General features: G+C 38.1%; 2 protein-coding genes across 4 annotated transcripts in view; one reads left to right on the forward strand and one right to left on the reverse strand.

The window, feature by feature from the left end:
- Positions 1-2,337: 2,337 nt before the first annotated feature.
- On the forward strand, positions 2,338-24,572 carry LOC127628518 (glutathione synthetase-like). 2 transcript variants are annotated; one of them, XM_052105315.1, is made up of 14 exons: positions 2,338-2,687; positions 8,780-8,918; positions 10,830-10,975; positions 11,100-11,175; positions 11,384-11,523; positions 11,704-11,820; positions 12,090-12,170; positions 14,111-14,188; positions 14,324-14,393; positions 14,713-14,907; positions 15,754-15,835; positions 15,915-16,104; positions 17,897-21,815; positions 24,505-24,572. In XM_052105315.1, the coding sequence occupies exons 2-13, from the start codon at positions 8,790-8,792 to the stop codon at positions 18,018-18,020; spliced, it is 1,428 nt and encodes a 475-aa protein (XP_051961275.1). In that variant the 5' UTR covers positions 2,338-2,687; positions 8,780-8,789; the 3' UTR covers positions 18,021-21,815; positions 24,505-24,572. The 2 variants fall into 2 exon arrangements, with proteins under 2 accessions (XP_051961275.1, XP_051961276.1); XM_052105316.1 differs by lacking the exons at positions 2,338-2,687; positions 24,505-24,572 and having other exon boundaries at positions 10,870-10,975; positions 17,897-18,578.
- The window catches only part of LOC127628517 (zinc finger protein 704-like), an 88,121-nt gene continuing 81,600 nt past the window's right edge, over positions 18,607-25,127 (reverse strand). For both annotated transcript variants that reach the window (XM_052105313.1, XM_052105312.1), the window contains one exon: positions 18,607-24,833. In XM_052105313.1, coding sequence (XP_051961273.1) covers positions 24,722-24,833 — 112 coding nt within the window. In that variant the 3' untranslated portion in view covers positions 18,607-24,721. The remainder of the gene's footprint in view (positions 24,834-25,127) is intronic.

Genomic DNA, 25,127 nt, shown 5'->3' on the forward strand with positions numbered 1-25,127 from the left:
ACTGATTTCTCTTCATAATTTAGAACAGGTTTTACCTGTGTAGAAGTCGATCTCCCTGTGAAGTGCATAAATCTTGAAAAGCAGAGGAGCTGCGGTACAGATCAAATTCATCTCCTGCAGTAGGAAGACACACACTCGCCATCGTGGCAGCAACCACAGCTCCCAGTCCATGCTGTGGACAAACATAGTGTGGAATATCAGGCTACAAATGTTTTATAACTCTTATCTAGTTCATTTAGCAATGTTACTGCATGCGTTATTGCACACATGGCTACTCTTTCCACGTTGTGGTGTGTTGACAGCTAAACAACAGACAGCAGAATTCATGCACGTTGAAACACCACACGGACCTTGAAAAATGCGTCAGCATCCTTAAACTCTGGACAAAACTCTGCTTCTGTTTCTTCAGCTGATGAAGGATTTTTTTACTGTGTTTAGTCCTGGCAGTACTGCTCAAGGAGGCAGTCATAGTGAAAACAATAAATACACGTTTCTTTCTCCACGTTTCTGTCGATGTTCATCACAATATTGCCACCACCCTGCGTTTTATTCAGGTTTGACAAGTTCGTAAAATCCATTTGTTCTTCCTTTTTAAAGCATTAACTTGGTTGGGTTATAGGGAAAGTTATTAAACTTGGCTTGAAGGTTATTTCCGTGGTTAAATTTATTAATCTAAATTATGGTATGGATTAGTATTGGCTTTGCCTAGCAGTGGGTATGCATTTTGGAGCGTATCATATCACGTTTATAATTTCTTAGAAAAAAGATGCATGTGCTACTGGTGCAAAATGTATATTTGAACTGCACACCCTCATAAACCAATCCCTGATCATTTTTAGATCTTTTTATCCGAAAATCATCACCATCTAATTAACATCTGCTTAACATCTTAAAAAGAGCAGAATTACAAACACTCTAATTCAGAAACGTATCAAAAACATCTGCTGAATGTTTTATTGATATTCAGAGAGAAAACGTCTTATAGACATATTGCAGATGAGCAAAAATTGCATATTCCAGATGTAAACACACACATCAAATAGACATCTGGGTGACGTATGTGTCCTATCAGGGGTCTTATAGACATATTGCAGATGAGCAAACAATGTATGTAATGTAAATGTATAACAGAAATATGGGCACTTTCCTTGTTTGGTGGTAAAATATGAAATGTCTTAACAACCCTATATATAAATTAGTGATGAACTTTGCTATTCTAGTGATGCTATTCTTCTCATCACAATTGTACAGAGGGGTTATCTGAGTTTCCATAAACTTTTGTGCTCTTTTTTGCCATATGGCACTATATTTCTTTATTAATCTTTGTAGCAAAATGTGTTGTTCGGAGCCCAGATAGCACACATACAGTACATCTCTGAAATGTCTGTTTTTCATCTGGAAAGCAACACAATCTAAATAACACCTCCTAAACATCTTAAAAAGATCAGATTTACAAACATGCTAAATAATAAATGTCTCAAAGATGTCTTTGACATCTGCTGAATGTCTTATGGACATCCGAGACTTATTGACAAATGTCATTTATTGCAGACAAGCAAACAACCTAAATAATATGTCATCCAGATGGGAACACGCACATCAAATAGACATCTGAGTGATGTAGCCTACTTGTGCAATCAAGGAGTGGTGAGGTGTACTGAAAAAATAAAATTTGAAGTTTCAAATACACCAAGAAGTTGTCAAGTAACTAGTAGTAAGACTATTGTGCCCTTGACATGAACTAGGCATCTAACCTCAGGTTGCTCCTAGGTGACTGTCCCTGTAATAGCTATAATGCCAAACACTTTGGATATAAGCATCAGCTGAATGACAACTTTCTACACTTGTATGCTACATATAAATATAAACTTGAAGATGGTATTAAACATATTTTAATTACATAACAAATGGAAACTGAAAAAAATAAGTGTGTTGTTAAATGCTAACTGAATCGCATTGGAAACACATATGGGTTGATTAGGACCCACATATGCATTCTAAGGGTAGTGATGCATATTCTAGAGAATATGTATATATATTTTTACAATTATTAGAGCTAATAATAGTAAAAATATTCTAATATAACTAAATGTTAAAAAGTCACCTCACAAGATAGAAGAAACCTTAAATGAGGCATATCTGGAGTGGCAGATCAAAAGACCACTTCATGTAAACAAAGAACACTGTGCTCTAAAAACTAGACGCTGGTTCGTTTTTGACTCCACGTGAATGCATCAGACTGTAAACATGTGGGCGATGAAGAGGCGGGACATCACAAAACCAACACTTCATGATGATTCTGCATTTCTCTGGGTCTCAGTACAGTGGATGTTAATGTTATCGTAAAGTGAACATGCGTACCATTTTATTTAATTAACGTAGAGTAACAACTTATTAAATAGATTTAAATGGATATATTTACATAAATTAAACGTTTTATTTTTATTTTTAATGATTGAACCAAAGCACACACAGCCCTAGAGCGCTCCCTGTAGACTGTGACCTGCAGCGCACATGAATCGTGTCGTCAGCAGCTTTCTGCTCAGTGGTTGTACCCCGGTAATGTATTCAAACATCGCAAGTGTCTGTTAGCACGAGTGAAACTACTTTAGTTGATTGTGACCCTGAAGTCAGGCTGTGCCGCAGAAATCGGACAAGACACAAGAATCTCCATTGCGAAAGGAGAAGTGAGTATAAAAGCCATTTACATCAGGTATGTCATAACTCGATAGCTCTTTCGGCAGCTAAATTATCTAGTGCTTATGTCGTAAACACAGTACTTTCTGTAAATTACTGTACAGATAAGCCAACAGCATGTTCGCCTGTACTTGTCCGTCTCAATGTGACGTATCTCGTTTGGAAGGCTGAGTCCTCCGGAGGTCGCTTACGTCATCGAGGATGTCTCGTTTCAGAAAAGCCAGTAGGACACCCCATTATTTGAAAAAGTCAGTGATACTAAATTCTCACAAAAAGGGTGGCTCAAGCTGCGTACACACTGCCAGCGACTTTGTCGCTGCAAGTCGCCAGTGGCTGGCGGTGAAGTCGCTAGTGGGTGTTCCCACTACTGGTTGCCTAGTAACGTTTATAAATGACATTCACGGATGTCATTCCATTGCTGTTGACAGCGAATCTCTTTTCTTGCCACTAAAAACAAACATTTTGGAGGGAAAAGACTAAATATAAATGGAATCAGTACATTTTAAAGAAATTAAAGTGCTGATTTCAAACCTGCTTCGCTGTCTCCTGACTCCTCCATTGCTCAACGAACCTGTTCACAAGCTACTTAAGTTCTTACAATGCTCACAGTAAATGTACGTGTAACTAGGTCATCTCATGTAATGATTTGCCATGTCACATTTAGCAGAGAGAATATCCAGATGTCGTGACGAATCTTATTAGTGTTCTGACTCAAAGCTTCGGTCATATTCAGGCAGCTCAGGGTCAGCAGCAGCATTTTGCTTTTGCACAATTAACATTATAAGTGATGTTCTTTTATTGTTTGTAGATCGTTTCCTGTGATGCTTATTTGTTACGATCGTTTAACTTTTTATTTGTAATCTATTTATTGTCTCCTTTAACAGTGATAATGTAACATCTATTTATATATTTTTAAATATGGAGTTTACATTTTTTTAGAAGACAACATACTATGGGATAGACAATTATAATCTATAAAGTAAACATAAGAATCAATCAATAGTCCAATCAATTGAGAGAGAATAAACTGCGGATGCTGGCTATGTTAGCGAGTATGGCTAATAAATCCACCGCTTTAACTGATCTCTAACTTCTTTATCTGAAGCAAACGCTGTTAAAGCACATTTAATGCTAATTAAATAAAAGGAAACAATCAACTTTTTTTTTTTTATTGAACACCAAGAACAGAACAAAAAACAGAATGTACATCTGCAATGACATTGGTAAGTACAGGTAAATGAGTATTAAGCAAGGCACATATCAGTTAAAATAAAATAAATAAATTCAATGTATAAAATACAAATACAGAGGGGTCACTTTATTCCTCTTTTAAGAGCTCAAGGTCTCTTATTATTCCAGCCAATTTCTGGGCCTTTTTACTTTTCATACATTCCAATGCTGGAAAGAAATTACAAATCAATTCTCTTTTAAATACAGAAAAATAAGGTTTCGTCTTCATACATTTGGACTTATGAATGAAAAATGTGCCCAGTATCAACATTACATTAATAAGAAATTCATTTATTTTCTCGTCCAACAGCACTCCAAACATAACATGTTGCCTAGCAAAAGTGGGCAGTGAGTGAATCTTAGATTCCAACCAATAAGACATATTTTCCCAAAAAGTATTTGAAAAAAAAAGATGATCAGTTGTCTCTGTCAATTTGACAAAAAGTACAGGCATTTTCTTCTAAATTAAACCGTTGTCTTAAAAATTCACTGGACGGGTATACCCCATTTAATATTTTAAAATGAGTTTCCTTAAACAATCAACTTTATATACCTGAGATCCACCTGCATGCCTGTGCTCAGCCATGATGTTTGATCCGTGTCTCAAGCTAATGACGTAACTTCCAGGGAGGCATCACCGAGCCCGTTGTACACGCCCCAATCCCCTGACTCCACCCCCACGTCAAAACAGTGCCATAAAGTGAAACGCAGAGAAAAGTGAAGCGCAAAGGCAAAACGGTATCACGAGCTCACACGTGATGGAAATGCAGATTAAAAGGAGCATTGCAAAATAATTAGTAGGCATTGCAAAGAAAAAGATGTGTGGCAAAATCATTGCTGCCTAAAAATCTGTTGCAGAGATAAAAAAGGATAAAAGTTATTTGGTTTCTTTTACAACAGTCATTGATTTTTGCAATTAATTATATCTTGGGTTTTGCTATATTTTATTTATATTTTGCAATTCTTTATTTTTGTTTGCAAAACTTTATTTTTTTCTCTCGATACTTTATTTTACGTTTGTGATACTTAATTTTTGTTTTAATTTTTTTTTTTTGTTTGCTCAATACTTTTTTTCTTTTGCAAAACTTTATTTTATTTTGCAATACTTTATATTTTTGCAAATATGTGTGGCATGGAATTGATTCTATAGAAGGATCTTCATCGTTGTTACATATCGAACAATAGGAACATTTTATTTAAGAATAAATCTTTATTCTACAATCACTGGTTCAATAATGGAATATGTTAAGACAGTTCTTTAATAACGAAGGTCTGCTTTTTAGGTATACAGAATGTCTTTCAGAATATAACAAACCAGTAATTCCTAAAGTGTTTGCCACAGTTTGGATGCTATTCCATCTGGCATACACTTGCTTTTCAAAAATAATACTCTTTCTTTATGTTCATTACCCTCTACTGAACCTGTAAACACACCTATTGGTGAGATATGTTTCACTGAAAAAAAAGGAAGAAATCATAAAGAGCTCTATTCCTTGAGAACATTGTCTCTGCCCCTTCTGTAATCTCATACTGGAATGGACTATTTGATTATTTAAATTGGAAAAATATATGGTCCATGCAACAAATGTTTTTCCAAACAAACAAAGTAAAAGAAATATCTTTTAAAATAATTCATAATATTTACACTGTCAAATTTCTTAAAGAAAAAATTTGGATCTGATTTTGACTAATTGCTCTTCTTGTCAGAACGACACTGAAACTCCTCTTCATTTGTTTTGGTTGTGCTGTTATTCTCTGCAACTTTGGAAAGATGTTAGTTTGTTTATCTCAAGCAATATCTTGCAAAGTTTTTCCAATGAATCCCAAAACGTCTAGGTTACGGATGTAACCTCCGTTCCCTGATGGAGGGAACGAGACGTTGTGTCGAAGAATCGACACTAGGGGTCTCTCTTGAGAGCCTTTTGCATCTCTAATCTATGAGAAGAGGCCAATGAGAAATTGGCAGACAGAATTTGCATGTCCCGCCCCTGGACTTACTGGTATAAAGTGAGGGAAATACGTCTGTTTCATTCAGTATTTTTCTGAGGAGCCGAAAATGAGGCTCGACCGCAACAGTAGCTAGGTTCAGCAACGTGGCCGGGAGGACACAACGTCTCGTTCCCTCCATCAGGGAACTGAGGTTACATCCGTAACCTAGACGTTCCCTGTCTGTCGCTCACACTAGGGGTCCAATTTAAATCACGCCATGCGCTGAGCCGTGTACGTGTACTGCTGACACAGGAGCGGGCAGGTATTTTACCTGCCAAAGCGACCGGCTGTGCCAGGCTCCACGTACCCTTCCCCAACGCCCCATAAAATCGTCAAAGCCTTCTGGTTCGTTACCCCCGAAAGGGGGGAACAAGGCGATGTGCCAAGCATTGGAGCAGGCCGCGCCAGCCGCGCCTTTCTCTATCTATGTTTCTTGCATAGAGTTAAAGTGGCTGGAGCCATCTTAACGCTATCATACGCATCGGGGAACACAATCTCTCCTATTCTTTCAGGGGGGAAAGACTACACCTTCCCAGACTGGGGGAGGTAAAGAGTGGTGAAATACATGACATGGGCTTTTAGGTCACATGTGGAGAATGGCGCGGTGGTAGATCCTACCTCATTGGGAGGGAGGAGTTGCTACAAACATCAGGAGGGCCGTCTTCAAGGAGAGGGCCCTGAGTCCGACTGATTCTAGCGGCTCGAAGGGGGGTCTCTGAAGGCCAGAGATGACCACTGAGAGATCCCAGGAGGGGAACAGGCTCGGCCTGGAGGGATTTAACCTCCGGGCACCTCTTAGGAACCAGATAATTAAATCGTGCTTACCCAAAGACTTGCCGTCTACTGTGTCGTGGTGGGCCACAGTAGCAGCTACATACACCTTCAAGGTGGAGGGGGACAGTCTCCCCTCCAACCTCTCCTGCAGGAATGAAAGCACTGACCTAACTGTGCACCTATATGGGTCTTCAGCCCGGCAAGAACACCAATTTGCGAACAAGCGCCACTTCAGGGCATAAAGTTGCCTGGTAGAAGGGGGTCTGTCTTGGTTGATCGTGTCTACAGCAGGTGGTAGATCAGCTAGATCTTCCGCATCCCGTCCAGGGGCCAGAGGTCTGGGTGCGAATGCCAGAGCGTGCCCCGTCCCTGAGAAAGAAGGTCCTTCCTCAGGGGAATTTGCCAGGGAGGGGCTGTCGCAAGGAGTACGAGATCCAAGAACCAAGTCCGAGTGGGCCAATAGGGAGCCACTAGAATGTCTTGTTCCCCGTCCTCCCTGACCTTGCACAGCACCTGTGAAGCAGGCTCAGTGGGGGAAATGCGTACTTGCGCAACCTTGCTGGCCAGCTGTGTGCCAGCTTGTCTGCCCCGAAGGGAGCCTCTGTTTGGGCGTACCAGATCGGGCAGTGGGAGGTCTCTCGGGAGGTGAACAGGTCTATCTGAGCCTTGCCGAACCGTTTCCAAATCAGCTGGACCGAATGGGGGTGAAGTCTCCACTCTCCACTGGGCAAGCGTTGTCGTGATTGCGCGTCTGCTACCATGTTGAGGTTGCCCGGGATGTAAGTGGCACGCAGCAACCTGAGTTGCTGCTGGCTCCAAAGGAGGAGACGACAGGCGATTTGTGACATGTGACACCTGCTGCAAGGGGACTCCTGTCTTTCCAGGGTTTGAAAGTTTGGCGGCAGGCGGGGGTGATAAACACATGACCCGCCGTGGAGGACGCCATATGCTCAGGAGCCTCTGGAAATGTTTTAAGGGACCGCCATGCCCGGCCTGAACGCGGTGAGGCATTTCAGCACTGACTGCACGCGCTCGTTGGTGAGGTGCGCTAACATTGAGACTGAGTTTAACTCCATGCCGAGAAAAGAGATGCTCTGAACTGGGGTGAGTTTGCTCTTTTCCAAGTTGACCTGAAGCCCTTAACGGCTGAGGTGCCTGAGCACCTGGTCCCTGTGGGCGCATAGTAACTCTCGGGAGTGGGCCAGAATGAGCCAGTCGTCGAGGTAGTTGAGAATGCAGATGCCTGTTTCCCGAAGCGGGGCAAGGGCTGCCTCTGCGACCTTCGTGAAGACACGAGTGGACGGGGACATGCCGAAAGGAGGACCTTGTTCTGATTTGACTGGCCGTCGAACGCGAACCATAGAAAGGGTCGATGTCGAAGCAATATTGAGACGAGTCGTGTCTGACAGTCATCAAGGATGAGTGTAGTTTTAATTCTAATTAACTGCATACAGTCCATTTACACTTCCAACTTCTTATAAATGTGATGTTTTGGTTTATATCTCTGGTGTTTGACAGGGAATTAACTATATAATAGGATGCAGATGGCGAAATAACTGGAGAAAAACCTCAGATTTAAATTGTACTTGACCCACCCCATTAGTGCTTTGTGCTCGCAGTTTTGCCAAGCCCACTTGCACCAAGACTTGGCTTAATTTCATGGCCATGCCCACTGACTTTGTGCTTATTACTTAGGTCATATCGCTGTGATTAACAGTAGCACTCTTAAAATAGGGTGTGTTGTGTTTGTTAACATTAGTTAACTAAAAGTATTGTTTATTGTTAGTCTATGTTAAATAATGTAAAGCACTTACAAAATTGCTTAATGTTTATCTCAACATATGAAAATGTTTTACATTAAAAGTTGTATAAGTTACAGTGACAGTTACTTAATGAAAAATGAACAAACATGAACAAAGAATGAACATTCATATTTTGATAAAATAACCAATTGATAATTATTCATTGCTAGTTCATAATACCTAATGTACTTACAATGTTAAGGAATAGAATCTTATGGTAAAGTGTTGCAGAATTTATGTTGACATGAAGCATAGGTTGACTGCTATGTGCTTCATTCTGATTCTAGATTTTCTGCAATGTCTCCAATACGAGAGGAGGTCCTGAGAGATGAAAATTTGATCAGAAGTCTAGAGGAGATAGCAAAAGACACAGCTCTTTTAAATGGGGTGTTGATGCGGACCAAAGAAACTCCAAACTCTCCTGAAGTAAAAGCACCATCACAGTTTTCATGTGGCCAGATGAAATGTTTATTTAACTCATTCAAGGTTGTAGAAATGTAGTAGCACTGTTCATCCAAGCCATGAAACCTACAGAGAGCAGTTTTTCTTTTATGGTGGGTAGAAGATTGGGGAAGTGACTTCAAGGTAGAGATCGACCAATAGTGGATTTTGCCGATACCAATAACTAACCGTGCTTTCAGACCAGAGGAGGTGAAAGCATCAAAATTTGCTCTGGCTGCCCTACCAACAACGCTATCGAAGATTTGTGGATGCTCTGACTTTGTTGAAATAGGCGACAACATTCGTTGGGAATGCTTGGTTTTGTGAACTATATTTAAAGGGGCCGAAAAACATCCAGACTTGTCGACCTATCACATGTAGCATATATCCTCATGAAATCTTTTCAAAATAGCTCCTTTACAGGCTATGTTGAAACTAGTCTGAAACTAGTGTTCTAACATCTGTAAGCTCTTGGCTATTTGTGATGTGCAGCTGGTAAAAATATAATGTTAAGACAAATGCTGATGGTATAAATGTGTAACCGATTAATCATGTAGCACGGTTCTGCATGCTATGATGCCAAAATGAGCATGCAATATATTAAATAAACCATAATATCCACTTCATCAACTCACCACCAACAATTTCAGACACCTTTGTCCACGCATCGTTTTTTAAATTCATATCCCTGTAAGCAAACGGACAGATTGTATATTACAGGAAAACCTGCCACGGCAATAATTCGTTTCTCCTCCATTTTGTCTTCGGAACAATTGTTTGCTGGGAACCAAAGTTTACACGGTTGTGTTCTCTAAACTTCACTAGAGCGGAGCACTTCTATATTCCAATAGCTTGCCGCCGAACCGCATCAAAGCTCATTACCATAATTTTGCCCTCACTTGAACTTTCCTCTGACGCCCACAATGGCCAAAATGTGCCGGCCCGGACGCGCTGCTTCTCGCCGCCGAGAGACGCTGGCTGCCATTTGAAAATGAATGACTTCCAGTCGATTTGACGCTCTCGACACCTCTGGTCTGAATGCACCATAAGGTGGTGGGAAAGGCTGATAACCGATTAATCGGCCGATACTAGTTTTAAAAATCGATTAATAGAATGTAAAAAATTTTAATTTCACCAAAATCCCCAAAGCAGTTTATTGTTCAACCAAAATCCCAATAATAACCAGAAAAAAATGAAGATTTGGTGCATAACACAGGACTTTTATCAATAATCATGCCAGAAACAAATTGGAGACTCTGAAATATAGTTAAGTAGGCTATTTACCAAATTAAAGATTTGTATTTTTATTATTTTATGGCCTGTAAATTCACCTGGTTTTTGTTTGCATATTTCACCAGATGAGGTTTAAAGAGGAATAAGGTTTATTATTACTCACAAGATATGCTGAACAAGTTGCATAGCATAAAACATAAACACATTGTATGTGCTAACAGAGGACGTTTCCATATAGGAGTTTTCTTTAGTCGAATATATATTTGCAGATAACCAATAGAGTTCCTTAAAAGCAACTATCGTCACCGATTTATCATTAAAACTGATATATCCATCTTCTTCTGATTCATGGTGTACATTTCAGTACACATGTTACTTATCTATCTTTGAACTAGACTCATAAATTGCCATTATTGCATGCCAACAAAACTGATTTCAAAGAATTATCACATTGGAAATGTATCCGGCATCTAATCATGGAATTCACTGTCATGTCTGGAATTCTGTCACACTGGTGGCCGTGTTTTGTTTCTGGATTAAAGCACGTCTGTTCTGCCTCATTGAATAAACACTGACCAAAGACTGTCAGCTCAAAGAATCAGGAAGGACCGAAGTGTTCTGGAGGTGTATATGCATGTAAAATAAATGTATGTTTGTTCACAGTTGGTGAGTTATGCACCGTTCACATTGTTCCCCACTCCAGTGCCTACAGCACTCTTTTATCAAGCACTGGCAGTTCAAACACATTTTAACCGGTTGGTGGACCGAGTCAGCCAGAATCCAACCTTTCTTGAGGACACTCTGGCCAGGTACTGTATGATCGAACTTAATTGAGTGTCTTATTGCTTTTTGAATTATTTAGTACATTTTAAATTCAATGGTTAGTAATAATTATGGTGCTCTGTTTAAATACATGCTACTTTGCTTTAACAGCACCATCAAAGTTGACGATTTTACAGCCAGACTTTTCAGTATATTCAAACAAGTTCATCAGGAATGTCAATCCCAGGTATAATGATTCACCAGCTGTTTGTTGATTTAAATAAAATAAAATACCATGTTATTTATTGATGAGGTATTTACATAGCTCATATTCTATTCTAAGTTGTATCAGACCACTTCTTTTCAATAAAGGGTTTTATGAATGTAGTATTAATGCTATTGTAAAATAATTTCAAGTCTTTTTCCTTTAAACCATGGTTCATATCTTCCCCAAGCCAATAGTTCTGGGTCTAAATCGTTCAGACTACATGTTGGACCAGAACCCAGACGGTGGGACATCTTTAAAGCAGATTGAAATCAACACTATCGCTGCCAGTTTCGGCGGTCTTGCTTCACAGACACCAGATGTGCATCGGTAAGTGTGTGACCAAAATGGTAAACCAAACAAGTTCCAAACTTTGAGGCCTGAAACCTGGAGAGTTTGCATTAAAATGCAATGCTCCTATTCTGTTTTCCATATGGATTCATCATTCAGTGCCTTCAGGCTGTGCATAATGTGAAGGTAAATGACAGTGCTGTTCCTTATTCCTATAAGGCACATTCTGAAGGTTGCAAACATGTTAGACGAGTGTGATCATATTCTTGACAACAACCCTGCAGCGGGTCTTGCGAGAGGTTTGGCAAAAGCCTGGGAGCTCTATGGATCTGAGAGGTGTGTTTAAACATGTATTGTTTTGATTGTGCCATGGCAAGAAATACAGGGGTGCCAAACTGTATGCTCTTTTCTTAGGGAATATATCTAAACAGTCAGCTGATGATCATTTAGGAACTCAAACTCTTAAGTTACATTATTTAAAAGGTCTTATCAAAATGAATGATATGGTAACCGTTGTAGTCATTGATGCTTAACCATTTCACGTCATCATGTAAACAATGATAAAGTGGCCATTGTCCTCATGTCTGGTGTATTGTGAGTTACAGGGCTGTGGTTATGTTTCTAGTTGAGGACATCCAGAGGAATATTTATGACCATCGATATGTAGAAAATGAGTTGTGGAAGAAGTAAGTGGACAAATAGTTTTGCTATGGTCAACATATTTGTTTTAAAGGAATAGTTCACCCAAAAATATGAATTCTCAAATGAAGAACACAAATTAAGAATATTTCAGCTCTATAGGTCCATTCATTATAGGTGAATGGTGGCTAGAACTATGAAACTCCAAAAAGCACATAAAGGCAGCATAAAAGTAACCCATAAAACTGAATGTCTTTAGAAGTGATATAATAGGTGTTGGTGAAAAACAGATAAATATATATTTTTTATTACTATAAATCTCCACTTTCACTTTCACCTCCACATTATTCTTTTAGTGTTTTTGGCAATTCACATTTTTTGTGCATATTGCTAACTACTGGGCAGGAAGGAATATTAATAGTAAAAAAGGACTTTAATATTGATCCCTTTCTCACCTACACTAATAATTTTAAGTAAGCAGTTAGCATTTAAGTTAGCATTACTTAGTGTACATACAAAGTTACAGTGTAATTACATTAATTAGGACTCTAAATTGTAATCAAATTACTTTACTGATTACTTCAGTGAAAAGCCTTGTCATAAATGAACTTTTACATTTAAGGTAAAATATTTGCCCCTGGATTTGATTTTCAGGGATTTTTTTCTTTTTTTTTTACAATTTAAAACAAACTGCATCTCATCCATTTATGTTAAATGCATCAATTTGTTGCATTAAAGGGATAGTTCACCCAGAAAAGAAAATTCTCATGATTTACTCACCCTCATGCCATCCCAGAAGTGTAGCTACAAAAATAACATAAAGGAAACAGAGAAGTAATCAATAAAACTCCAGTGGTTAAATCCATGTCTTCAGCGGTGGTATAATATTAGTGTGAAACTAAACGAGCTCCACATGTGACTTTTAAAAGGACTTAAATATTGATCTGTTTTCACCCCACACCTATTATATTGCTTCTGAAGATATGGATTTAACCACTGGAGACCTATGGATTACTTCTATGTTTTCTTTATGTGACATTTGGATCTAAAAAGGACTGATCACCATTCACTTGTATTTTTAGGACCAACAGAGCTGAAATATTCCTGTAAAAATCTTTGTGTTCTACTGAAGAAAGAAAGTTATACACCTGGGATGGAATGAGGGTGAGTAAATTATGAGAGCATTTTCATTTTTGGGTGAACTATGCCTTTAACACAAATTCACAAGATTGAGAATTTGTTTCCCTCTTACCTTACCCTGCCATTATATGTTACTAAAAAGTACAAGGGCATATATTTTTGCCCTGAGCCCCCTTAATTTCTGTTAAATTGGTGAAAAGTAATCTCATTACTAATTACTTCTAAGTTACATTTCAAAACCCTTCAAGAAAGTTTTTCCAGCCCAACGTGTTCAAAAATATTGTCAATATCTCCTCCTCGTCCATTGTTGCACTCCCTTCACCTAGAACAGAATCACAAACAGTTGTACATATGAACATAATTCATATTTTAAATGTAATATACATGAATAATCTTATTTTAGAAATGTGTAACCCTAGTTATGTACTTAAAATGACCTAATTTGAAAGTCAAATTATAAGAATTTAAAAGTAATGGGTTACACTACTTTTTGACTTACTGTAATTAGATTACAGTAACAAATTACTATGTAATCAAATAGCACCAAACACTTGTTGTGAAACAGCCTATTATTACACATTGTTAGTGCTGTTCTACTTATTTATATTAATATATAGTAAATGAAACATGGTCTCTGTAATTCAAAGTTACAGTTTCTTATTAATGACTTGGTAAACTTACTACATAAGAACATTCAGGAGAAGTTTTACTACACTGGGAGGGTGTTGCTTAATAAAAGTGTTCTTGAATTAGCCAGACATAATCATTGGCAAAAATGGTTGATTTGGTTGCCTTGTGATGATTTTTCAGGGACTGAATTGATGGTCTGTGCTCTATATATTTACAGCAATATTCCTGTTGTAAGAAGACGGTTTGAAGATGTTTGTAGAACTGGATCATTAGACCAGCAGAAGAGGCTATTTGTGCAAGTTTTTGTGACTCAATATCACAAATATTTCTAACATTTCTTGTCTTAGGTTGCACTTTAAAAATTGTGTTGTGGAGATTATTGAGTATCATGTGTCTCTATATAATCTCTTTATTTATTTTTAATCTGTAGAAATGGGCAGGAGATCGCCATTGTTTACTTCCGTAATGGATACATGCCCCAAAACTACACATCAGAGCAGGTGAGGGCACTGCTTTATTTTTCATGGGTTTAAATACTTTTATATAAACAAACTAAATTAACTAAGACCATCTCAAATGTTTGCAGCAACAGCATCATGTAATTTAAAATATATATGGCTGTTGCAGTTTACCGTACAAAGCTGATGTTGCACAGTCGCGTTGAGGAATGTTCCTCCAGTCGTACTTGTTCTAAACATGGTGGCAGCAGAAGTCATGTGATCCACGACTATACGGCACCCAACGCGTGGATCAGTGGCTTAGCTGATCTATCAGTGTTCAACCCCTAATATTAGCTAATGTTTATTGGCTGCGTTTCAGAGCTGGGAGGCACGGCTGATGATGGAGCGCTCTCTGGCTGTGAAGTGTCCAGATATCAGCACACATCTTGCTGGCACGAAGAAGGTCCAGCAGGAGTTGGCCTGGCCAGGGGTTCTGGAGCGCTTCTTCCCTGATGAGCCTGAAACAGTTGCTCAGATTAGGGCCACGTTTGCTGGATTGTACACCTTGGACAAGGTAAAGGAATAACATCTGGGGTTCTCAGTCCTGCTTGTGAAGATGTACCGTCCAGCTAAGTGTAGCTCCAACTCTTTCAGGTTCAGGTTTTGGAAGTCGCATTGGAGCTAAACTTAGCAGAAAACTTCAGAACCAGGATGTTAATACTAATTAAAGGCATAGTTCTCATCATTTACTCACCCTCGTGCCATCCCAGATGTGTATGACTTTCTTTCTTCTGCTGAACTCAAATGAAGATTTTTAGAAGAATATTTCAGCTCTTTAGGTCCATACAATACAGTAAAAAAGCTCCATAAATCACATTATAGACTTATAATCACGTAAGTCAGTATAAAAGTGATCCATATGACTCCAGTTGTTAAATGAATATCTTCAGAAGTGATATGATCGGTGTGGGTGAGAAACAGAATAATATTTAAGTCCTTTTGTTTACTATGAATCTACACTTTTACTTTCACATTCTTCATGCATATCGCCCCCTACCTGGCAGGGAGAAGAATTTCAAGCAAATATTGTATATTGAATATTGAATATTGTAAAATAACTGTTTCTCACCCACACCTATCATATCACTTCTGAACACATGGATTTAACCACTGGAGTCAAATGGATTACTTTTATGTTTCCTTTATGTGATTTTTGGAACTACATCTTCATTCACTTGCATTGTATGGACCTACAGAGCTGAAATATTCCTCTAAATATCTTCAATTGTGTTCTACAGAAGAAAGTAAGTCATACACATCTGGGATGACATGAGTAAATGATGAGAGCATTTTTGGGTGAACAATTCCTTTAACAGTATTTTTGGAACTGATTTTGAAAGGTGTACCTGTCTTTCTACAGGGAGAAGAAGGTGATAAAACCGTGGCAATGGCTTTGGCCAATCCTGATCAATATGTGCTTAAGCCTCAGAGGGAGGGAGGTGGTGAGTAACAGCTCATTTCCTGTTCGCACACACTCGCACACGTTGATCTTGACCTCATTGGTCTCCCACTGTACCACAGGTAACAACATTTATGGAAAGGAGATCTGTGAGGTATTGGAGAACACAAAGAGCTCCAGTGAGAGAACAGCCTACATCCTGATGGACAAGATCCAGCCTCGTCCTGTGCAGAACTACCTGCTCAGACCAGGAGCTCCTCTGAAACTGAACTCCTGCCTCAGTGAACTGGGTGTGTTCGGAGCGTACGTCAGGTGGGATATTCAATATTTGAAACTTAAAAAAAGGTATACTCCCACAGCAGTAAGCATTTGACATTGTTTTGAAGAGGTGTGCTGTGCTACTGTGAATGTTTACTGCTTGGGAAGGAAATAAAGGAATAGTTCACCTGAAACGGAACATTATATCATAATTTACTCACCTTCAAGTCGTTCCAAACCTGTATGATGTTGGAACAAAAAAGGAGGTCTTCTGAAGAATTTTCAAGCTGATCTTTTTTCCATACAGTGAACACAGGCAGTCAAGCTCCAACAAAGACAAAATAGTACCATAAAAGTAGTCCATATTACTTGTGCGCTTTATTTCGAATCTTACCACATGATAAAAACGCCATAAATTTGTTTTTTAGTTTTTTGCTTAAGGCACTGAACAAAATTTAAGTTGTAAAACGAATGTTCCAGGTTCAATACAAGTTAAGCTCAATAGACAGCATTTGTGGCATAATGTTGATTACCACAAAAATTAATTTCGATTTGTAACTAAACTTTTAAACCAAAAAAAAAGGCCCTTTCAGTGGGGGCAGACCAGGAACATTAAATTACTCACCGTTTTAATAAGATATAAACATTATACTGTATGTTAACATGATTTTGGTCTGAGAAAATCTCTTTTCTACAAGATATTATTGTGATATAATGGCTTACAGGCTTTACCGGCATTGTCATCATGGCCACAATGTACAATGTAACTTTACACTGATAAGGTTAGAATTAGAAAGCGTGTTGTTAATATGTTAACAGGTATAATGGTTACGTCTTGTGGCTATACGTTTGAAACTGTGTATTTTAACGTTTATGGACTGGCTCCATTGGAAGTGACTTAATGCAACTGCGATTTTTGCTTTTGTTTATAAATGAGGGAAGAGTCAATTATTTGTTGTGGTAATCAGTATTATGCCACAAATTCTGTCGATTCAGCTTAACTTGTATTGAACATTCCTTTTAATCACTATTCTGAAAATCTTGCCATCATAGCTCTCAAAACCCATTACATATATTTAAATTTGTCACATTGTGATCGATTACACGCAACGACCAATACCATTTGCCGTCATTCACTGCACCCCTGCTGGAGCCAAGATTTTCAGTGAATAACACTGTCCTCGAATAAAACTATAACTCATGAGATCAATAGACTACTTTAAAGGAATAGATGACCTAAAAATTTTAATTCTCATAATTTACCTTCATACCATCCCAGATGTGTAGGACTTTTTCCAGCAGAACAAAGATTGTTAAAGAATATTTCAGCTCTGTATGTCCATCAAATGCAAGTGAATGGTGGCCAAAACTTTGAAGCTCCAAAAAGCACAAAATCAGTATTAAAGTAATCTATAAATCTCCAGTGGATAAATCCATGTCTTCTGAAGCAATCTAATTGGTTCTGAGTGAAAAACAGACCAAAATATGACTTTTTTTCCACTGTACATCTTGATATCAGCAGTCTCTAGCCACGATCATGATTTCAAGCTTGATTACCCTTTCATTGTATGGCAAAGAGTGTGAACATTTTCCAAAATATTTCCTTTTTGAATTACACGCAAGGTTTGGAATGACATAACAGTGAGTAAATGATGACAGAATTGTTTATTTTTGGCAAACTTTATTTTTAATAAAGCTCATACCTCTGTAGTTTGCCATTTGTAGAATAGATATTTTTTTGCAGTCCTTGAACAAAGCTTTGGGTTGTATTGTACCTTTTCATAACAATTGCTAAATCATTTGCAAATCACTGTAAACTTTCCCTACTTATCAAACTCACTCACAGGAAAGGCAACGACATGGTGTTTAATGAATGTGTGGGCCATCTGCTGAGGACCAAGAGCTCAGAGCATGCTGATGGGGGTGTGGCTGCAGGAGTAGCAGTACTGGATAATCCACTACTGGTCTGAACTGTACCACCCTCTAGCGGTCAGGAGGAGAATTACACACAGATGACACTGGGAAGCTTCATCCCCACAAGAACCCCTTTCTGGATGGCTGTTTTATTATAGATTCTGTGTTTTGAGGATCTCCATCACATGCGTTAGAGCACTTTTACATGCAGTGAAGTCAAATTGACTACAGAACAGAAGTGCATATTTTTCCTGTAAATGTATTCTACCTAATTTAAGAGCTAATCTATACCAGTGTGCCATATGTAGCTATTACTCATGTGAACATTTTTTTTAACATGTTTTTTTTCTTCTATTAATTTATTTTATAACACACATTAATAAAGCACACTGGTAACATTTCAATGGACAACAATGCTGACATCAGTCTGTAAACTAGTTTGAAGCTGTTTTAGAGTGACCAAAGCTAAGCAAAAATGTAAGCATTACATGATTTATATAAAAAAGTAAAAGAATAGTTTTACAGTTTCAAGTTCTGGGCCAATTCATGGATTTTGCTCTACTGGATATCATCTATAGACCATTTTAGACACTAACCCTATGGCAGAGATACAATGACTAAAAACATATATGTAATAAAACATTTTGTTCTGAAATCCATGTTTATTTAAATCACATTACAGCCAAAGAAACCAAACTCTCATCACCGCCCAAGTAAACGGCACAAACACCTCCATCCTCTCAGGCATTCATACAACTCTGGAAACGTAATGTCAACCTCTGAAAAACAATATAGTACAAAGATGACAAAAGACATGCATCAAATATCAACCAATGAGAAACAATGAAGAAAGAAAGAAAACATAGAGACAAAAAAGGAGCTTGACAAAACTTCAAGGCCTAAATGGTAATAGAAACACAAAAAGGGAGAAATAAATGTTTTGAAAAATCCTGCACCGAAACAATTGTGTAGGAGAATCTTAAAATGCTCTTGATTACTGTGAAAATCCTTTTAAAAAAATCGTATTAACACAAAATTTGAAAGTGTGACAAAGAAAGCAAAATTTGAGTTTTTAAAGGTTTCTTGCATGGTTAGCTTAATGTCCTTGACAAGAACCAAAAGGCAGTCAGAAAAGTTAGAATAACAGGAAACAGATCTATCGGAATGTGCAGGGCAGAATGACATCATGATCCACATAGTAACGTCCATCCAACAGTACATACGTCATGATGTACAGACTCCCTTATAGACAGATATTTCTGATCAATGAAATCATATCAATGCAAGGCAGATTTAAAGCATGTCAACTGAAAATAAGAACTAAAAGAAAAACAAAACACTGAGTGGTTCTATCAACTTGATATGCAAGAGAAAAACAAAATAGACAGAAGTTTGTGTAAGACAAGCAATAACAAAAACAAACACAAACAGCCGTGACAGATTACAGGCAGAATATTTTGTTTTGTAGATATTACATTCATTGTTGCTTTCCCCCCATTCACCCTCAGTCTGAAATATACAATGAATATATACGTTTTATTCACTACAGACTGAATTCAAAAACAAAAAAGGCTTTCTTTCAATTCTTTCTTTTATGGTTTCCATTTTATATCATCTATAAAGTTGGCAAAGAAGTCAAAAAAGTGATTGTTTTGTGACTCCACGCTCAAAATGGAAACTACAGAACTTATTTAAAATGTCACTGCCTGACTCGATTATTGATGTTTAAAGGGATAGTTCACCTAAAAATGTAAATTCTATCATCATTTACTCTCTCACCCTCATGTTCAAACCTGTGACTTCTTTCTAGGGATATGCCAATTTTCATAATCGTCTTGTCAGTCGGTCGTTTGACCCCGATCAGACACGTTTCAGAATGATATATGGATGCTAAGCACAACATTTTAGCATGGTAACGGATATTCCACAAAAATATAGGCTAAGTATCAATAACAACTTATTGCACAAAACTATCAAAGAGAAGAAATAATCTCTGCTTATGCACATCCTGAATGCAGAATGACTCACTTCAATGTAAACAGAGCACTTGGAAGTCTCAGGATGATCCTTGCTTCACATTCAAAAGTGCAGAACTGCAAGATAATATTGCGGGTGAACGACATCAAGCAGTTTAAACTTTTTATTTTAGCAGAGTCAGACAGAATCCGCAGAAGAATACAGCAGAGGATTTAACGTTTGACAGTGATCGTCTTGTAATGTATTGTTGAGGCAGCGCTTTGATGGCTGAAACAGCAGCAGTGCATAAATGTATTAAAGTTGAAGCATTAAAAGGAATATTATGGGATCAAAACAAGTTGAGCTCAATCGACAGCATTTGTGGCATAATGTTGATTACCATAAATATGTATTTAAACTCGTCCCTCCTTTTCTTTAAAAAAAAAAAAAAAGAAAATATCTGGGTTACAGTGACACAAATAAATTGTACAATACACAATGAATACAAATGATATTCTTGTAAAAATTATTTTAGTGTGATACAATCACTTACTAAACTTTTCTGTGTAAATTTATAGCCTATTTTACATCTTCGTTGCCATGATGTTGTTATGCTGTAAACCCTAAAACGACTGTAAAAATGACGATATAAACATCTTAACAGTTCAAATAATACATGAGTTTTAACAGAAGAATTAATGTAAGTGCTTTTATAAATTAATAAGCTTCACATTTCTGCCTTTAAACCCTCTAAAATTGGCCCCATTCACTTCAATTGTAAGAGCCTCACTCTAAACAACTTTGTGGTAATCAGCATTATGCCACAAATGCTGCTGATTTAGTTGAACTTGTAATAAACTACTTGCCAAATGTTTTACTCTGCTGACTATTATTCACTTTTAAGAGCAGCGAGCTATGATCATGAAAAAAATGATGCTCTTCAATATGTTGAGTCTCTCAATTAATTTGAGAATTGTGTCTCCCATTAAAGCAAACACCACAAAAAATATGAATGTTAGTTGATTGGTCGACCACCATGGCATATCCCTACTTCCTTACTTAGAACATAAGGTTCCATTTGTTAACATTAGTTTTACATTACAAACAAGGAACAATATTTTTAAACTGCATTTATTAATCATTGTTCATGTTAATTGATAAAAAACACAATTGATCTTTCTTTACAATTGATTAGTTCATGTTGCTTTAACTAATGTTAACAGCACTGACAGCCATTCATTTTCATTGCATCTTTTTTTGTACAATGAAAGTCTGACTGAGGCTTACAGTACATTCTGCCTAACATCTCTCTAGGCTATGTAAAAATGATAAATTACTTTCATTTTTGGGTGAACTTTTCCCTTTAAATCCAAAATATACCAATGACTTGTTTCCTATGCAGAGAACAAGATAACGTTTTACATGAGAAAACAAGACAAGTCATCAAAAGTCAGTGACATTCCCAGGAATCTAAGGAGCCTAAATGATTGTCAACGATTTAAGCCTGCAGTCAAATGACTGAGGGCATAAAGCTCCCTGATGTGTTCTGCAAGGCCCAAACTAGCACAACACCATAAAGTACCGCCAAATAAGCTTATAGTTGGGAAGTCTGTGAAAAGACCCCATCCCTGACCCAATGTCAATTGAAAATTATGGCGGTCAGATACGACCATTAAGTTTTTCTTTTAAAAACTTCAATTTCTGTGTATAAAAATGGTACATAAAAATATACGTTTTGTGCATTACAAGTTAGTGCAATTAAATGTTTTCCCTCTTGTTCTTCTCATTGGCACTTATTGAAGGTTATGATCATGAGAGGGACACTTGTCTGACCACTGGAAAAGAGAAGACAAAGCTGCTCTAAGCTGTAACTGGACAATATGCCTTGACATTTGGTCATTTGGCATTATGCACCAGCCCAATTGTTTCATTGATACCATGATTTCTAAAAGCTTTTTGAGAGAGTGCTACGCCATTTTTTTAGGGAGCTACACTTATTGATTGTTTTTTTTAGTCTGAAAAGGTAAACTGACATTAACTCTTCATACCTGCGAGGTAGAATAAAACTGTCAAATTTTCATTTTTATGTAAAACTATCGCTTTAATGTTCTCCAACCTTAATGATCTGTGAAATCACATTCACGTATACAGCCAATATGGGCCTAGGTGACTCAAGGGTTATCAAGGGAAACAGCTCAGAGCTGGCTTTGGGGTCAGAAAGCACAGTGCACACCCAGCCGTGCCTGTATGTGTACATGACGACATCATATGATCACCTTGATATGAAGAGAAAGCGAAAGACTAGCAGTGGAAGACATGGCAAAATATACATTCACACACGTCTACATGTTTTCAGAGTAAGCATTTCCTTGTAAGCCTGCAAATAATATGTACATATGCATTGTAGCCATATGTGGTATAAGAAGCACACTACTCTTTGGAAGCACAGCGTGGCCCAAATTAACCACATCGACTCTGCAAATGCAGGGATGGATTACCGACCGGGCCAAAGGGCCAGCGCCCAGGGGCCCTTGACTTTAGGGGGGGGGGGGCTTTACGGTTGCGCTGCTCGAAAACCTATCAACAACGAAAACGAGAACCAATCCCCACCCCCCATATGGCCCCAGGGCCTTTGCAAGTCATAATCCATCCCTGTGCAAAAGTTGCAGGTAAGGTAGGCCTACAAGTACAAGTTATGCATCTGTACAAAAAACACTAGATTTAAGGTATTATTTAAGTGGATCATATGAAACTGGGATGTACTGTTCTAGCTTAGTTAGCCAGATACAAAAGGCAAGGGTGTACTTCATTTTTCCGTGTGCTGTCACACCTCGCGAACAGTTGCATGTCAACTGAGCGAGAGCCCAAACGGCCGCATTTGACATTTGTGCACTTTGTGATATTCTTTTGTACAGATGATGCACACAGATGTGTACAAATAAGCACGGCTTAGGGCCTAAACACACTACACACAAGTACGCAAACACAGACGCGAGCACTTCGCCAGCGCGTGGTCCCGTTATACATGCATTACGTGTGCTCGCAGATTGCTCTGGCGGTTACAAACCTCGGACCACAAGGGGGTGAAGTTGTTTTTTAGGTGCCACTAAACCGGATGTGGTGGAGTCAACACGTTGACAGTTGAGGAGTGTAAATTGTATTTGCTGAAAAGACGACAGAAACTTTTTTGTATAATCTAACTTGTTCAGCAAGACTCCTCAGATTGTTGCTCCGCTATGACAGTTGTTGATTGAAAAAAGAAAATGCGCTGTAATGCCCCTTGCGGCAACACTGAGAATACAGCGTGTACTTGCGATAGGTTATGAACTGCACTCTGACACGTCACAACGCAATGACACGTGAAATCGAGCTTGCGTAGCAAGATGCGTCTGCATTCATGTACTTGCATAGAGTATGTTTGGGCCTTTAGAGTTGCCAACGGTCTTGTATTTGTCAGGATGTGACATATTTTGATCAGAATTACGACTTCCTTTACGAGACGCAAGGATTATCTTCCCCCCACCCCCTCGTATTGAAGGCATTGTGTTTCTGAAATGAAAACAAATGGGTATACTTCGCTTTTCCGTGTGCCTTTACGTCTCACGCGCGGTCACGAGTTCTCTGAGCGTTGTCTGCGCATGGAAAACTCGTGACTGCAGACCACAACACACAGGCACAAGTACGCGAGGCGGATGGTGTGGATGAGTGTTTCAAAAGCACACAGAAAACCAAAGTATACTTTTAACACTAATGTCCTGTTGGGCTAACTGACTTCTCTAAACAGCAGATTGTCTTTGTTAAATTTTAACGTGAACTCATGAAATTTGCTGTAAAATGTTTGCTAAAAGTGCCTGCAATTAAATTAATACTACGGACTGATAGGAATCAGTCTTATAAAGAAGCATGCAGTTGATCTGTGAGGGACAGAGTATTTGTTTTTCCGTTGCTTTAGTGCAGAGAGGCCATTTTACATTCCTGCACTACAACTATTCACGCTGAAGTACACAGAGGGCTCTCTCTAAGAGGCGCATTCTTGTTTAGCGGTATTAGGAGATGTAAAATGTAGCCAAGAGTGTTAAAATAACTAAAACAAAGGTGCGAGAATGCATTACGCAATTCCTAATAAGACGCAGCAATGCTAAACTTTATTCCGCTTTAACAAAATCAAATTATTTTCATGGCTGTTAAAAGTGCTTATAGGCAAAATAAAGCGACCAGAAACAGTTTGAACATGTGCCAAGTTAGACTGTTTGATTTAAGTTTAAATGATGTGAAAGGCCAGGTTTCTTTTTAAACTGCTTTTAAATTTGAGTCGCTGAATAAGTGTCAAAAAAATTGGTTAACTGTTCAAAAATACTCTTCAAAAAATAGCTTACAGAGTTTGATAACAGTAAAAACTGCCACATATAAAGTCTGTCACAATTAAAATCGTGGAAAATGTTCAGCTACTGTATTCCAAAGAACATGCGCACAGTGTGAAAGGATAATAAACTGTAAAATCAGCTTAGAAAGGCTTGTTTCTTTTTGCCTTAATATAACAATAAAGCAAAAGCTAATATGCTTTTTTCTTTTTTTTTTCTTCAGTTTTTCTGCACAGAATCTCAGTGTTCCACTATGGAAGCTGCAGGAAAAGAGCCCCCTCTTGTGGCCTGGAGAAAACAGTGAATCCAAATTGGCCACACCTCTCAGAGTCAGCTCTGAAGGAAGAGTCCAATCTGAGAGCATGGAGGAGTTTATCAGTTGTCAGTCCATGGAACACAAACAAAAGAAGACCACATTTTGATGGAGTAACAACTAAAGCTCAGTCAGTGAAACGCTGGCAGGCCTTCTTCCAACGACATGCTGTGCACCACAAATCTCTTTTCTCCATGCCATAGACCTTTCTGCACTTCTTAGCTTCACCACGGGGTTTCCTGAGGAAATATTTGACACATTTTAAACCAGTGTCAGAAATATTTTTTTTATTAAGAGGCAAAATTGAGGGTAGCATAACACAAAAATAACATTACAAATGTGCATTAAATCATTACCAAAAAATATTTTAAATTGGAATTAATTTATTTTTGCTAGATTTACTATGCTAAATTAAGGCAGAAATGCATCATTACAGTCTGTGAAAGGGGTCCATACCAATATCTCACAGCTACAGGTCACTTCGGTATCCAAAACATGTGGTTTAGTGTAATATATGACATGTTAGAGGAATT

This window comes from Xyrauchen texanus, chromosome 35 (genome assembly GCF_025860055.1).
Source record: "Xyrauchen texanus isolate HMW12.3.18 chromosome 35, RBS_HiC_50CHRs, whole genome shotgun sequence".
Taxonomy (NCBI): Eukaryota; Metazoa; Chordata; class Actinopteri; order Cypriniformes; family Catostomidae; genus Xyrauchen; species Xyrauchen texanus.

Coding starts and splice junctions, on each gene's coding strand:
- LOC127628518 (XM_052105315.1), top strand. CDS start 8,790: ATGTCTCCAATACGAGAGGAGGTCCTGAGAGATGAAAATTTGATCAGA. Junction 8,919..10,829: donor AAACTCCAAACTCTCCTGAA/GTAAAAGCACCA, acceptor GTTTGTTCACAG/TTGGTGAGTTATGCACCGTT. Junction 11,176..11,383: donor ATCAGGAATGTCAATCCCAG/GTATAATGATTC, acceptor ATCTTCCCCAAG/CCAATAGTTCTGGGTCTAAA.